At 41.8% G+C, this 15,656-nt stretch overlaps 1 protein-coding gene across 1 annotated transcript in view; it reads right to left on the bottom strand.

The window, feature by feature from the left end:
• The window catches only part of mysm1 (Myb-like, SWIRM and MPN domains 1), a 102,766-nt gene that overhangs the window by 48,008 nt on the left and 39,102 nt on the right, over nt 1-15,656 (bottom strand). Inside the window, exons 8-9 of the mRNA XM_072273811.1 lie at nt 7,960-8,795; nt 6,892-7,022 (exon numbers count right to left, since the gene is read on the bottom strand). Coding sequence (XP_072129912.1) covers nt 6,892-7,022; nt 7,960-8,795 — 967 coding nt within the window. The remainder of the gene's footprint in view (nt 1-6,891; nt 7,023-7,959; nt 8,796-15,656) is intronic.

The raw sequence follows: 15,656 nt of genomic DNA, 5'->3' as shown, positions 1-15,656 counted from the left end.
AACCTCAGTGGCTGGGAAAGTGTTAGAGTCTATTATCAAGGATGAGGTTTTGGGTACTTGGAGACTAATGACAAAGTAAGTCAAAGTCAGCATGGTTTCTGTAAAGGGAAATATTGCCTGATAAATATGTAAGCAGTGGATGTCATTTACCTGGATTTTCAGAAGGCGCTTGATAAGGTGCCACACATGAGGCTGCTTAACAAGATAAAATCCTACGGTCTTACTGGAAAGATACTGGAATGGATAGCGGAATGGCTGACAGGCAGGAGGAAGTGAGTGGGAATAAAAGGGGCCTTTCTGGTTGGCTGCCGGTGACTAGTGGTGATCCTCAGGGGTCAGTATTGGGACCGCTGCTTTTCATATTGTTTGTCCATGATTTAGGAAATGGAATTGATGGCTTTGTGGCAAAGTTTGCGGATGATATGAAGATAGGTGGAGGAGTGGGTAGTGCTAAGGAAGCAGTGTGATTGCAGTAGGACTTAGAAAAATTAGAAGAATGGGCAAAAAAGTGGCAGATGGAATACAGTACTGGGAAATTTATGATAATACATTTTGGTAAAAGGAACAATAGTGTAGACTATTATCTAAATAGAGAGAATTTCAAACATCAGAAGTGCAGAGGGACTTAGGAGTCTTCATGCAAGATCCCCACAAGGTTAATTTACAGGTTGAATCTGTGGTAAGGAAGGCAAATGCAATGTTGGCATTTATTTCAAGGGAAATAGAATAAAAAAAGCAAGGAGATAACGCTGAGCCTTTATAAGACACTAAGTCAGGCCACACTTAAGAGTGTTGTCAACAGTCATGGGCCCCATATCTCAGAAAGTATGTGTTGTCATTGGAGAGTCCAGAAGAGGTTCACGAGGATGATTCCGGGAATGAAGGAGTTAACAGCATTTAGTAGCTTTGGGCCTGTACTCACCAGAATTTAGAAAAATGTGGGGGGGGGGGGTCTCATTGAAAACTACCAACTGTTGAAAGGACCAGATAGAGTGGATGTGGAAAGGATGTTTCCTATGGTGGGGCTATCCAGAACTAGAGGGCACAGCCTCAAAATTGAGGGGCAACCCTTTAGAACAGAGGTAAGGAGGAATTTTTTTAGCCAGAGAGCAGTAAGTCTATGGAATGCACTGCCACAGACTGTGGTGGAGGTCAAGTCCGTGGGTATACTTAAGGGGGAACTTGATCGTTTCCTGATCAATCAGGGCATATGGAAAGCAGGCAGGTGTATGGTGTTGTGGGATCCGGGATTAACCACAATGGAATGGCTGAGCAAAGTTGATGGGATAAATGGCCTAACTCTGCTCCTAAGTTTTATGGTCTTATGGCTCTAAATGGCTTTAGAACTAAATGGCATCTGGCCAAAAGTAGGCTCGCAGTCAGAGAAAAAACCGGAGTAGTCTACCATTACCTCTGCTGAAGCCAAGATGCTGCATCATGAAGCAGTAATCAGAAAAGTAAGAATATGCAGTTGTTCATATGGATATAAACCTACATGCTTTGCATGGTGGATTTGGTTTCCATTGTTTTGACTCATTTGAATATTATTTGTTCCCATTACTTTCTTCTTGCTGGGTTTTGGTTAGTCCACAGTAATTTGCTTCTCGCATGTGCTGAAAGTCAAGGCATGAATTGGCACCTAACATTAAGGAGCTGTGAAAGCAATGTTGCTTACTTGACTGGTTTGTATTGGGGAGCTAACTGGGGACAGTGAGGCTGTCAGGTAAAATGATGGATGGAGCCCAAAGAAACTCTGCAATAATTAGCACATCATACGCAGGAATGAGCATTATTCATGCTGCACCAGTCACATCACATTCCTCCTTGGAACCACAAGTGCCCTTTATCTTTTGCAACACTCACAACACGCTGGAGGAACTCTGCAGGTCAGGCAGCATCCGTGGAAACGATCGGTCGACATTTCGGGCCGGAACGCTTTGTCAGGACTGTAGGGGGAAGGGGCAGAGGCCCTATAAAGAAGGTGGGGGGAGGGTGGGAAGGAGAAGGCTCGTAGGTTCCAAGTGAAAAACCAGTAAGGGGAAAGATAAAGGGGTGGGGGAGGGGAGGCAGGGAGGTGATAGGCAGGAAAGGTGAAGACAGAATAGGGGAAAACACAATGGGTAGTAGAAGGAGGCGGAACCATGAGGGAGGTGATAGGCAGCTGGGGGAGGGGACAGAGTGACATAGGGATAGGGGAAGGGAGGGGGAGGGAATTACCGGAAGTTGGAGAATTCTATGTTCATACCAAGGGGCTGGAGACTACCTAGACAGTATATGAGGTGTTGCTCCTCCAACCTGAGTTTAGCCTCATCATGGCAGTAGAGGAGGCCATGTATGGACATATCTGAATGGGAGTGGGAAGCAGAGTTGAAGTGGGTGGCTACTGGGAGATCCTGTCTGTTTTGGCAGACGGAGCAGAGGTGCTCGACGAAGCGGTCCCCCAATCTGCGTTGGGTTTCACCGATGTAGAGGAGGCCACACCGGGAACACTGGATGCAATAGATGACCCCAACAGACTCACAAATGAAGTGTTGCCTCACTTGGAAGGACTGTTTGGGGCCCTGAATGGTGGCAAGAGAGGAGGTGTAGGGACAGGAGAAGCACTTGTGCTTACAGGGATAAGTACTCTTTATCTTTTTCTATGTAGAATGCACTGCCTAAGGTGGTAATGAAGGGCAGTACTCTTTCAACATTTAAAAAGCATCTGGACAAACACTTGAAGCACAAAGTCATTGTGGACTATTAAACAAGAGTTTGTAAATGGGATTAGTCTCGTCAACGTGGATATGCTGGGTCTGTTGCTACATTGTATGACATTTTAATGCAACAAGATCACTTCAGCTCTGAGCCCACTCATTTAGGCATCTCAATGTCAAAGGGTATTTGCTTATTTGTCCAAACCATTGGATCTCTTATGGATACAACAGCAATGTTTACAACGTGTTTTCTTGTTTCTGCATAGACAGTTTTGAGGTACAAAAAGATCTGCGAAGACAGACTGTTACAAGATAAAACATCTTGTTAGCTGCCTTAGAATCTTTCGCACACAACATGAATCTCTTTGTGTGGTTATACCTCAGCTGCATGTTGATGAAATGCAAACAATGCCATTTGAAGAATATTCCAGGCGATTTATGCCTCAACTGTCATTGGCATAAGACCTTAAGACCATAAGATATAGGAGCAGAATCAGGGCATTTGACCCATCGAGCCTGCTCTGCCACTTCATCATTTTTCCTCTCAGCCCCAATCTCCTGCCTCCTGCCCATATCCCTTCATGCCCTGACCAATAAAGAATCTATCAACCTCTGCCTTAAATATATATAAAGACTTGCCCTCCAAAGCTGCCCGTGGCAATGAATGCCACAGATTCACCACTCTCTGGCCAAAGAAATTCCTCCTCAACTCTGTTCTAAAAGAATGACCCTCTATTCTGAGGCTATGTCTTCTGGTCTTAGACACTCCCACCATCTGAAACAGCCTCCCCACATCCACCCTATCAAGGCCTTTCACCATTTGATAGGTTTCAATTAGGTCACAACTCATTCTTCTGAATTCCAGTGAATAGAGACCCAGAGCCATCAAATGCTCTTCTATGACAAGCCGTTTAATCCTGGAATTGTTTTTGTGAACCTCCTTTGAGCCCTCTCCAGTTTCGGCACATCCTTTTTAAGATAAGGAGCACAAAACTGCTCACAGTACTCCATGTGAGGCCTCACCAGTGCTTTATAAAGTCTCAACATTACATCTTTGTTTTTTATTCCAGTCCTCATGATATGAGTGTTTACATCACATTTGCCTTCCTCACCACAGACTCAACCTGCAAATTAACCCTTCAGGGTCAAGGACTTCCAAATCCTTTTGCGCCTCAGATTTTTGTATTTTCTCTCCACTTAGAAAACAGTCAGCCCTTTCACTTTTTCTAACAAAGTGCATGACCATACACTCCCTGACACTGTGTTCCATCTGCCATTTCTTTGCCCATTCTCCTAATCTGCTAAGTCCTTCTGTAGCCTCTCTATTTTCTAAAAACTACCGGCCCCTCCATCTAACCGCATCATCTGCAAAATTTACAATAAAGCCGTCAATTCCATTATCCAAATCATTGACATAAAACGTAAGAAGAATCGGTCCAGACACAGACCCCGTGGAGCGCCACTAGTCACCGGCAGCCAACCAGAAGAGGCTCGCTTTATTCCCACACTTTGCCTTCTGCCAATCAGCTACTGCTTTATCCATGCTAGAATCTTTCCGGTAACACCATGGGGTCTTAACTTGTTAAGCAGCCTCATGTGTGGCACATTGTCAAAGGCTTTCTGAAAATCCAAACACATAGCATCAACTGATTCTCCTTTGTCTATCCAGCTTGTTATTTCTTCAAAGAACTCCAAAAGATTTTTCAGACAAGATTTTCACTTGAGGAAGCCATGCTGACTACGGCCTATTTTATCATGTGCCTCCAAGTACTCTGAAACCACATACTTAACAATCGACTCCAACACCTTCACAGCAACCGAGATCAGACAAACTGGCTATAATTTCCTTTTTTCTGCCTCACTCACTTCTTGATGAGTGGAGTGACATTTGCAATTTTCCAGTTCTCTGGAACCATTCCAGAATCTAGTGATTCTTCGAAGATCAGTGCTAATGCCTCCATTATATCTTCAGCCACCTCTTTCAGAACCCTGAAGTATACACTATCTGGTCCAGGTAACTTATCAACCTTTAGACCTTCCAGTTTCCCAAGAACCTTCTCTCTAGTAATGGTAATTTCATGACCCATGACACCTGGAACTTCCACCATACTGCTATTGTCTTCCACAGTGAAGACTAATACAAAATACTTATTCAGTTTATCAGGCATTTCTTTGTCCCCCATTACTACCTCCCCAACATAGTTTTCCAGCAGTCTAATATCCACTCTTACCTCTCCTTTACACTTTATGTATCTGAAAAATTTCTGGTATCCTCTTTGATATTATTGCCCAGCTTACTTTCATATTCCATCTTTACCTTCTTAATGACTTTTAGTTGCCTTCTGTTGGTATTTAAAAGCTTCCCAATCTTCTAACTTCCCACTAATATTTGCTCTATTATATGCCCTCTCTTTGGCTTTGACGTCCCTTGGTAACCACAGTTATGTCATCTTTCCTTTAGAATACTTCTTCCTCTTTGGGATTTCTATATCACGTGTCTTCTGAATTGCTTCTAGAAATTCCAGTCATTGCTGCTCTACCGTCATCCCTGCCAGCATTCTTTTCCAATCAATTCTGGCCAACTCCCTTCTCATGCCTTCATAATTTCCTTTACTCCACTGTAATACAACATGATCAATTGCCCCAAGGGTTCTTTTACTTTAAGCTCGTTAATCAATTCCAGTCCATTGCACAACACCCAATCCAGAATAGTTGAACCCATAGTAGGCTCAACCACAAGCTGCTGTAAAAAGTCATCTCGTAGGCATTCCAGAAAATCCCCCTCTTGGAATCCAGCACCAACCTGATTTTCCCAATCTATCTGCGTATTGAAATCCCCCATGACTATTGTAACATTACCCAATTGGCATGCATTTTCTTTCTCCCACTGTAACTTGTAGACTACATGCTTACTACTGTTTAGCATTCTGTACATAACTCCCTTCAGAGTTTTTTTTACCCTTGCAGTTCCTTAGCTCTATTCACAATGATTCAACAGCTTCTGACCCTATGTCACCTCTTTTTAATGACTTAATTTCATTTTTACCAACAGAGCCACGCCACACTATCAGCCTTTCTGCCTATCTTTTTGATACAATGTGTATCCTTGGACATTAAGCTCCCATCTAGAATCTTCTTTCAGCCATGGTTCAGTGATGCCTACAACATCATACATGCCAGTCTGTAGCTAGTTATATCCTCATATCCTTACTTGGAAAGATCCTGAAGGATGCTAAAGCCAGTGGTAACTTTGACAGTAATGGTACAGAATGGCCTTAAAATCTAATTGGGAACAAGTCCTATTCCAATGGCTGGAAATTTTACCATGATCTTGAGAATCCTGAGACTATGAGTTGGGAAACATCAAGGACACCTCTTTGATGATTCCTTCCTCTTGTGGCATCAGAGGTCTGTAATTTCTGCTCCTGCTGCTGTTCACCATGATTCTCAACCAAAATATGCCAGTAAGACTCCAATTAAAGCTCCTAAGTACAAGACGTGTGGTAATTTCAAATTCCTGAACTCCAAAGGTGAACCAAAAGTTAGTCCTCCCTCCTGTTCTGAAATGATTTCTCACAGGGTTTTTTACCTCCTCAAATTAATGCCCACTGCATTAGGAAAATAGATCATTAATTCTTTATGTGAAACATAGGACAAACTCACCTCATTCACTTTTGAGTTGCATAAGGTCCAAAAAACTCTCAGACATATTAACTTAGATAAATACTGCTGAGTGATTAACCTATGGAAATTTCCAGAGGGAGGGATGATGTATTTGCTTGTACATTATCTGATACACTTGCGATTGGAGGAAGTTGGCAGGTTGGAGATGTTTCCCAGCATGCTGTCAATTTCAATACACATAATCCTCACTTGTTTCCAAGCACACTTATTCACATACATTTAAAAAAAATACTACATTTATGAAAGTAAACTGTGAATGGCTTAAAATCCAATAGAATTAAGAAAACAATACAAATTCATAAAAGGAATGGAGAACCAAGACAACTGGGAAAAATAACACTTCTGAAATTGTCTCAAATGTTGATATCATAAAAAAGAATAAGGGAACTATTTTTCTGAGGAAATTCTCTGCTCGTTAATTCCCCTTGAACAAGTAAAATATATCACTTATATCAAAATTAAGCATTTTCAAAAATCTTTATCTCTTATATTAAACAAAGGACAAGCTTACCACAGCCAAAATTTATCGCTCCAATGAGTTCCAAATATGTATGTATCCGTCCAATGCAATTGACATCTCCACAATTTTTCAGACCTGGACGCACTGATGTTTTATTCAAATATTTAGGTTTACATTTGTCCCTGAAAGAAGAAAACACATTATCCATCTAAACATTCTGACTGTAGCACAGTACTCCAAATTGCACTTGTCTCCTGCCAAGCTATTTCAATGTAGCTATAGCATGACCAAAGTACTTTTCAAAATGCTTCAGAAATACAGTATACGAGTAAATGTTTGCACCAGATTATCTGCAGGTGCATGACTCAAGAAATCCCAACTGAGACAAAAATAAGAGATGGTTTAAATGAAAATTCTCCCAAGTGCTTACCGCTTGACAGAGTAAAATTCACTAATCAATATTTCACTGGTATACTTATGAAATCTCAAGAAATACTGTTCTTTGTATTTTCTTACTTTCAGACTTCAAATTGATAGATGCATAAAAGTATTTTAACCAAAAATGTTCACTTTTCAATTCAAACAGTCAATTTATGCATACTTGTTTCAAATAAATTTTAAAAGTACTTCTGATCAAGCTACGAGGAGGCATAATTTTAAAGTTTTAAGAGGAAAGTATAGGGGGGACGTCAGAGATAGATTTTTGTTTATACACGGGAAGTGATAGGTGCATTCATTGGGCACACTGCCAGAGGCGGTGGTAGAGGCAGATACATTAGGGACATTTAAGAGATTCTTAGATAGGCACATGGATGAAAGAAAAATGGAGGGCTACGTGGGAGGGAAGGGTTAGACTGACCTTGGTTTAAACGCCAGCACAATATTATTAGCCAAAGGGCCTTTATTCTGCTGTACTCTTCTACAGTATGTTCTATGTTCCATAAAGTTATATTAAACCAAATTCAGAACGTTACAGCTTATTCAGAGTGAAATAGAAAACAGCTATATTTTTGTCTGTGCAGCCTTCAAATAAGTAACAAAGTAATAATCTTAAAATAGTACTACTCTACATATTATCAACATCTTTAAAAATAGGTTTAAAACACAATTTTCTCTTACCACTGATCCAAGATGTAGTTGCGTATTTTTAGAAAACGTTCTGGTGTTTTCGATGATCGTCCTTCAAAAAACTCAGGAATAGCTTGTTTCTCATCTTCTGTGATCATACTTCTGTCTAGTACAACTTCTTGTACAGGGAGCTTTAATATCTCTCCTTCACTATCACAATTCTCTTCATCTACTTCCATTTCACAAACTGAATCTACCACACTATATGCAGAGTTATCATTTTGAGATTCCTCCTTTTCTTCTAAATGATTAAATTCTAGACATTCTGGTACTTGCTTTGTTAATTTTTCACTCATTGTATCAGGAGCAGGTTCACAATTTGCGTAGCCCACAGAGTCTTCCTTTGCTCCTCTTAATGGTGTTTCATTTTCTTTACTCTCATCAATCATGGACTTTATGCTGTCAGTATTGCTACCATTTGTCTTACTATTGTTGGATATTTCCTGTGTGTCTGATATCTGATAACATTTTTGCAAGGTCATAGCAGGAGTGGAAGAAATAAGCAGGGATTCATCTAGTTCAAAAACACTGTCACCATGGCTATTCGCCTTGGGTTCATCTGTCTTTGAATCAAATTGAGCTTTTACTTCTTTCTGCTCATGAAGTCCATCACAGTCACTATCTGTTTCATCCAAGACATCCACATCTTCATCATCAGACAAATGCTCAATCTTAACAGTGTTGACAGTGAGAAAAGCTTGACCTTGTGATGCTGTACTGCTGTAAGGCTCTAGTCCTATCTTCAAATGCCCAGCTCCATTTTCAGAAGTAACTGTTGCTTTAGGAGTCCAGATACTTGGCTCTGTCACAGGGCTTTCATTTTTTGCCTACAAAATTTAAAACAAATTTCACATGAAAGATCAAGTTCCAATCATTTTTCCAGTGCTCCTCACTAACGTCTATCCTCAACAATTTGCACATAATGAAATTCAAGTGCAAATTCAAATTAACAATGTTTTGTAAAGTCAGTTAAAATTGATATAATGATTAGTTTATTTAGAATTAAATCAATTCTAATTTTGTACTGAATAGTTACATCACACCTTTTTGAAAATATATACGGAATTTTTCTAAGAACTATTGTAAGTTAAAGAATTTTGATCACCAGTGCTTCATCTGTAAAAATATTTAGAAAAATTCAGAGAAGCAAGTTTGAACACTGAGAATAAGAAAAAGTCTTGAAGCATATTGCCCATTGCTTACACCATGACAGCACTATCCTGAAAATACAGGTCCCAAAAATGCATTTGTTCTTTGTATGCTCAATGATATTCTTGAAATCTGGTGACTGCTTCCTTGTACATCTTTGGGTCACCTCTATTGTTGGCATATTATTTCATTTCAATATAGTAGCCTCCCACTATGACACATTTGCAATCAAGAGATCAAAATATTGTGGATTATAGCAATAATCAATGTCTCACAGAGCAATTACCAACAATTCTGGAAAGGAGATTGGCAGATCCCTAATTTAAGGGGTTGCACTGAATTGATGGGGATGACAGGCTATGAATGGGGCTGGTAGAAGGTGATATCCAATGGTAGGAAGCAGATAGTTTGTTGGGCTAGTAGGAAATGTTCTTATTACTTTGGGCACTGCTTTGAAGAGACATCCTTTTTCACTCAAACTTAAGTGATGTTGAGTTTAATGCATAAGTATTGCGAGGTACAGGTACAATCAAATACTTGCTTCCAACAGCATCACAATCATATAGTTCAGACAGCACAGAACTTAAATTGTACGTATATTCTGCTTTTCTGTTTCTTGAAAAGGAAACCCAGCTGACTAGGCTTAAACCTGAACAACACATGGCAGATTAGACATCCAGCCTGATAATAATATTTAAAAGTCACCAGCTAGGGCAGCTTGGTTGCCTTGCCTCTATTACACTTAAGGGTGCACTTCAACAATTAAGGTGGTCAAAGAGCTGCTCTGTGAATCACAGGTTGGATCCCAATGACATAGCAGCACAATTGATGCTATCCTGAATGTGCAACAACTTTTAAGGATATCTAGGAAGCTGTGCCAGCCACGATAAAAGGCCTTTTCTGATCTCTATCAATTGTGGAGGCTCCTTTGTAAACCTGGCTATTCTCATATATTTGCCTCCATTTTATATGTGTTACTAAGTATGCAGATCCATATCTGATCCAGAACCGGTGCAGACTCATCAATGCCCCAACACAGCTTCTCAACCCTTCTCACCATGATACTGCACCTCACCCTGAAAAAGCTTCCAGTGGCATTGCCCTCATCTTAAAGACCCATGGAAAACTGTCAGCGTGCCAAATGCCTTATTCACCACCTTGTCTATCTGAGATGCTACTTTATGGAATTAGACACTTACACTTCTGGGACTCTCTGTTGTATAACATGCCCCAGGGCACCATCATTCACTGTATATGCCCTACCCTGGTTTGATCTCCCAAAATGCAATACCTCACATTGATCTGTATGGAAATCCCTGGTAATTTTTCATTACCTTCTACCCTGTCTACAAAACTATTATCACCAACAAATGTACTAACTATATCTTGTACATTTACATTGAAATTGTTTATATAAATCAGTGGTCCCCAACCACCGGGCCGTGGACCAGTACCGGGCTGAAAGCATGTGCTACCGGGCCGCGAGGAAATGATTTGGTGACCCACCACGTTCAAGTGTAACTCATTGTTTTTGTACAGGGTATATCTTCCCCAGAAGAGATCCAAATGATCCAGAAATTTTAAACCTTGCCCCCTGCATTAATTCTTCAGCCATGCCTTCAAGTGTCAAATCATCCTATTCTTATCCTTTCTGTCACATGGCACAGGGGGCAATCCAGAGATTACTACCCTGGAGGTACTGCTTCTCAGATTTCTGATTAACTCCCTATATTCTTCTTCAGGGCCTCCTCCTTCTTTCTTCCTATGTCATTGATACCAATATATACTGCAACTTCTGGTTGTTTATCCTCCCCCTTTAGAATGCAGTGGACCTGATCCAAGACATCCCCTACCCGGGCACCTGGAAGACAACATACCATGCAGGAGTCTCTTTCATGTCCTCAGAATCTTCATTCTGCTCCTCTCCAATTATCCAAACCCCTATCACTACTGAACTCTTCTTCCCCCTTCCTTTTTGAGCCACAGAGCCACACTCAGTGCCAGACATGCTGTAGCTTTCCCCTGGTAGATCACCCTCCCCGAAAGTATCCAAAGTGGTATACTTATTATTGAGGAGTACTCTGCACTGGCAGTCTATTCACTTTCCCTCTCCTGACAGTCCCCCAGGTACCTGCCTAGTCATTTAGGGATGACTACCTCCCTGTATCTGTTATCTATCACCTCATCGTTTTCCCATATGAGCTGAAGGTCATCCAGCTGCAGCTTCTGTTTCTTAAGGAGCTGCAGCTCAGTGCACTTCATGCAGATGTAGTTAACAGAGAGACTGGAGATCTCCCAGAGTTCCCATATCTCACACAAAGAACATACCACTACCTTTGAACCCATTCTGAGTGTACTAGCTATGTACTAACAGAAATAAAAGACTTACTTAGAACCACCATCTGTGCTTCTCCAAGCCTGTTGAGCCAAAGCCTGACCACTCTAACACAGCACCACTCAGAGAATGGCCCCTCCGCATAGACCTCCCTTCCTTTTATTGGCCCATGCTGATTTCAGCCCGCCAAAAGCAGACAAAAGCACGCGAGCTCTTTTTAAACCTCATGTTGCGTCTCCAACAGTTGTGATCTCACACTGATTTCAGCCCACTGAAAGACAATCAACTGGGATGATTTATTTCCATGATCAACCCAGTTTTACCCTCTCAAAGGCAGCACCGCACCTTCACCTCGGCACCACCCCATGAGCCCCCCAGACCCTGAATCTTTCTTTTGAATCCTTGTTAGAACATCTGGACAGTACAGACACAAAGTTAGACTATTGTTTATTGATATCAGCTCTGCCCTCAATGCTATAATTCCAAGTAAACTCATTACCAAACTCTGGACCCTAGGAATCAACACGTTCTTCTGCAAATGAATCTTCGACTTCCTTACCAACAGACCACAATCTGTAAAGATAGGCTGTGCACACGTCACAATTATTCTCAACATTAGTGACCCACAAAATTCCATCCTTAGCTCCCTATTCTACTCCCTGTACCCACTCGATTGTGTTGTCAGATTCTGCTTTAACTCCATCTACAAATTTGCTGATGATACCACCGTAGTGGGCCATATCTCCTCAATGAGTCAGAGTACAGAAAGGAGAGGGAGTGCCTAGCACCATGACAAAACCTTTCTTTCAATGTTAGCAAAACAAAAGAGCTCGCCATTGGCTTCAGGAAGCGAGATGGTGCACACATTCCCAAATGCATCAATGCTGTTGAGGTTGAGAGCTTCGAGGTCTGAGGAGAGAACATTACCATTAGCTTGTTGTGGTCCAACCGCGTAGACACCACGGCCAAGAAAACTCACCACTGCCTGCCCCTACTTCCTCAGGCGGCTAAAGAAATGTGGCATGTCCACATCAACCCAAACCAATTTTTATCGATACACGTGGATGCATATCACTTGGTATGGCAATTGCTTATCACATGACCACAAGGAACTGCAAAGAGCTGTGAACACAGCTCAGCACCTCTCAGAAACCAGCCTCCCCTTGTCTATACCTCTCGGTGCCATAGTACAGCAACCAATATCGTCAAAGACCACACCTACCCCAGACATTCTCTCTTCCCTCCTCTTCCGTTGAGCAGCAGTTACAAAAGCCAGAAAGCATGTACCACCAGGCTCAAGGACAGCTTCTATCCTGCTGTGATAAGACTACTGAAAAGATCTCATTCACGTACAATAAGATGGAATTTCGACCTCACCTGCTTATCTCATTATGACCTTGTGGCTAATTGTTCACATACACTGCACTTTTTCTATAGCTGTTACACTTTATTCTGCATTATTTTATTGTTTTACCCTGTTCTGCCACAATGCCCTATGTAATAATTTGATCTTCAGGAACAGCATGCAAGAACAAGCTTTTAACTTACTTAGGATGATGTTGATAAGTGGCGATGCTTTGTGTTCAGCACCAATAGGAATCATCAAATATAACCATTTTGTACTACAGGAGCTGAAATCTACAGTCACAGCCATGGGTCCTTCAGTAAGCAACATCATTTAAGATGTTTAAAAAAATCTATCGATACCCAACATTGACGGACCGTAGATGGCACACTTGTCTCATGAGTGCAATTCCCCTTTAAGAAAATGGAAGTGGGGAAGGCACACAGGTGTAAGATATGATTGATATATAGTACCTGTATGTCAAATGACTTAAATGCAGAGGCTTTGGACCACTACTCCTGAATATCCTGCTGGTGAGTGTACAGTCTCTGGAAAATAAAACTGAAGACCTCAGAGCAAGATTGCAATACCACAGGGACATTAGGGACTGCTGTGTACTTTACTTCACAGAAACATAGCTAATCTCTGCCATTTCAGACGCAGAGTAGCTTCACCATTCTCCTCAAAGACAGGACAGCTCAGTCTTTTAAAGACAGAGGAGGTGGTGTATGCACTAGGATTAACTCATCAGAGTGCACAGACGTGGCGGTTCAGTCTCCATGCTGCTCACCTGACCTGAAATATTGAGTAGTCAAATGTCATCCATCTCGTCTGTCAAGAGAGATTTCCAACATCACCCTGGGTAGCATATACATTCCATCCAAGGCCAACGCGAGGCAGGCACTGGAAAAGCTGAGCTCTATTATAAGCAGTCACGGAACAGTGCTCCTGATGCCTCCCCTATCTTTATGGGAATTTCAATCAGGCCAACTTGAAGAAGTCTCTAAACAATTACCACCAACATATCATCTGTGGAACCAGAAGAACCAACATATTTGACCACTGTTACACCCGCCATTAAAAACGTTTACTGTGCCATCCCACACCCACACTTTGGAAAGTCTGATCACCTGACTGTACTTGTACTCCCGGCATATAGGAAGAGGCTAAAGACCACAGCACCAGTGGCAAGGACTAAGAAGGTATAGTTAAAGAAGGCAGAGGAGTGCTTACGGGACTGCTTTGAGTCAGTGGACTGGACAATGTTCAGGAATTCATCTTTGAATATGAAGGAATACATCACAGTTGTCACCAACTTCATCAAAATCTACGTGGATGAGTGTCTGCCTTTGAAAACATACTGGTCATACTCATAGTTTGCTGATGGCTTGATCTGTGGTATTCAAGACCAGTGATCCAGAACTATACCATAACTGCAGGTATGACCTACAGAAGGCTATTTTAAGAATGAGAAAACAATTCCTATTGAAGTTAGAGACGGAATTGGATGCACATCAGCTCTGGCAGGATGTGCAGGTCAGCACTTCCTACAAAACAAAACCTCACATCACAAATGGCTGTGATACTTCATTCCAAGATGAACTCAAGGCCTTTCAAGCACATTTTGAAAGGGAGAATAAAACTACAACTGTGCATATCCCTGCAGCATCTGATAACCCAGTGATCTCTATCTCGGAAGCTGACTTCAGAACATATTTCAACAATGAGAACCTGCACAAGGTTTCAGGCTCTGATGGTGTACCTGGTAGAACACTGAAAACCTGTGCCACCCAACCACTGGGAGTGTTCAAAGATATCTTCAAATTCTCACTGCTGCAGTCAGAGCTTCCCACCTGCCTAAAAAGGATGACAATCATACCAGCGTTAAGAAGAGCAGGGTGAGCTGCCTCAAAGACTACCATCCAGTTACACTCACATCTAATGTGACAATTGTGCTTAGAGAGATTGGTCATGGCCGGAATCAACATCCAAACCAGAATCATGGCTTAAACAAGGATCTGGACCCTCGGCAATTTCACTAAAAGTCTACAGTGGATGCAACCTCACTGGCTCTCCACTACAGCTCAGCATTCAACACAATCATACCCTCAGTTCTAAACAACAAGCTCCAAAACCTGGGCCTCTGCACCCCCCTCTGCAAATGGATCCTTGTCTTCCTTTCCGGGAGAATAAAATGATATCTCCTCCTTGCTTACAATCAACACTGGCACACCTCAAGGATGAATGCTTAGCCTAAGCTCTACTCTCTCTACGCCCATGACTAGGCACAACTCAAACACCATCTATAAATTTGCCAATGACACAGCTATTGTTGGCAGAATTTCAGATGGTGACAGGGAGGCAGACAGGAGCGAGAGAGATCAGTTGTTTGAGTGGTGTTGCAACAACAACCTTGCAATCAACAGAGGTAAGACCAAGGAACTGATTGTGAGCTTCAGGAAGGGGAAGTTGAAAGAATCTACAGCAGCGAAAAGGGTGAGCAGTTTCAAGTTTCTGGGTGTCAACATCTCTGAGGATCTATCCTGGGCCCAACATATTGATGCTATTACAAAAGAAAGCACAACAGTGACTATATTTCATTAGGAGGTTGAGGACACTGGGTATGTCATCAAAGACACTCGCAAATTTCTATAGGTGTACTGTGGAGAGCATTCTAATCAGTTGCATTACTGTCTGGTATAGAGGGCCACTGCACAGTACCCAGGACATCTTTAGGGAGCGGTGTCTCAGAAAGGCAGCGTCCATTATTAAGGACCTCCCGCACCCAGGGCATGCCTTTTTCTCACTATTACCATCAGGTAGGAGGTACAGAAGCCTGAAGGCACACACTCAGCATTT

Source organism: Mobula birostris, chromosome 12 (assembly GCF_030028105.1).
Source record: "Mobula birostris isolate sMobBir1 chromosome 12, sMobBir1.hap1, whole genome shotgun sequence".
NCBI lineage: Eukaryota > Metazoa > Chordata > Chondrichthyes > Myliobatiformes > Myliobatidae > Mobula > Mobula birostris.
The sequence above is the reverse complement of the archived record's forward strand: the minus strand, read 5'-3'. Positions and strand labels throughout refer to the sequence as shown.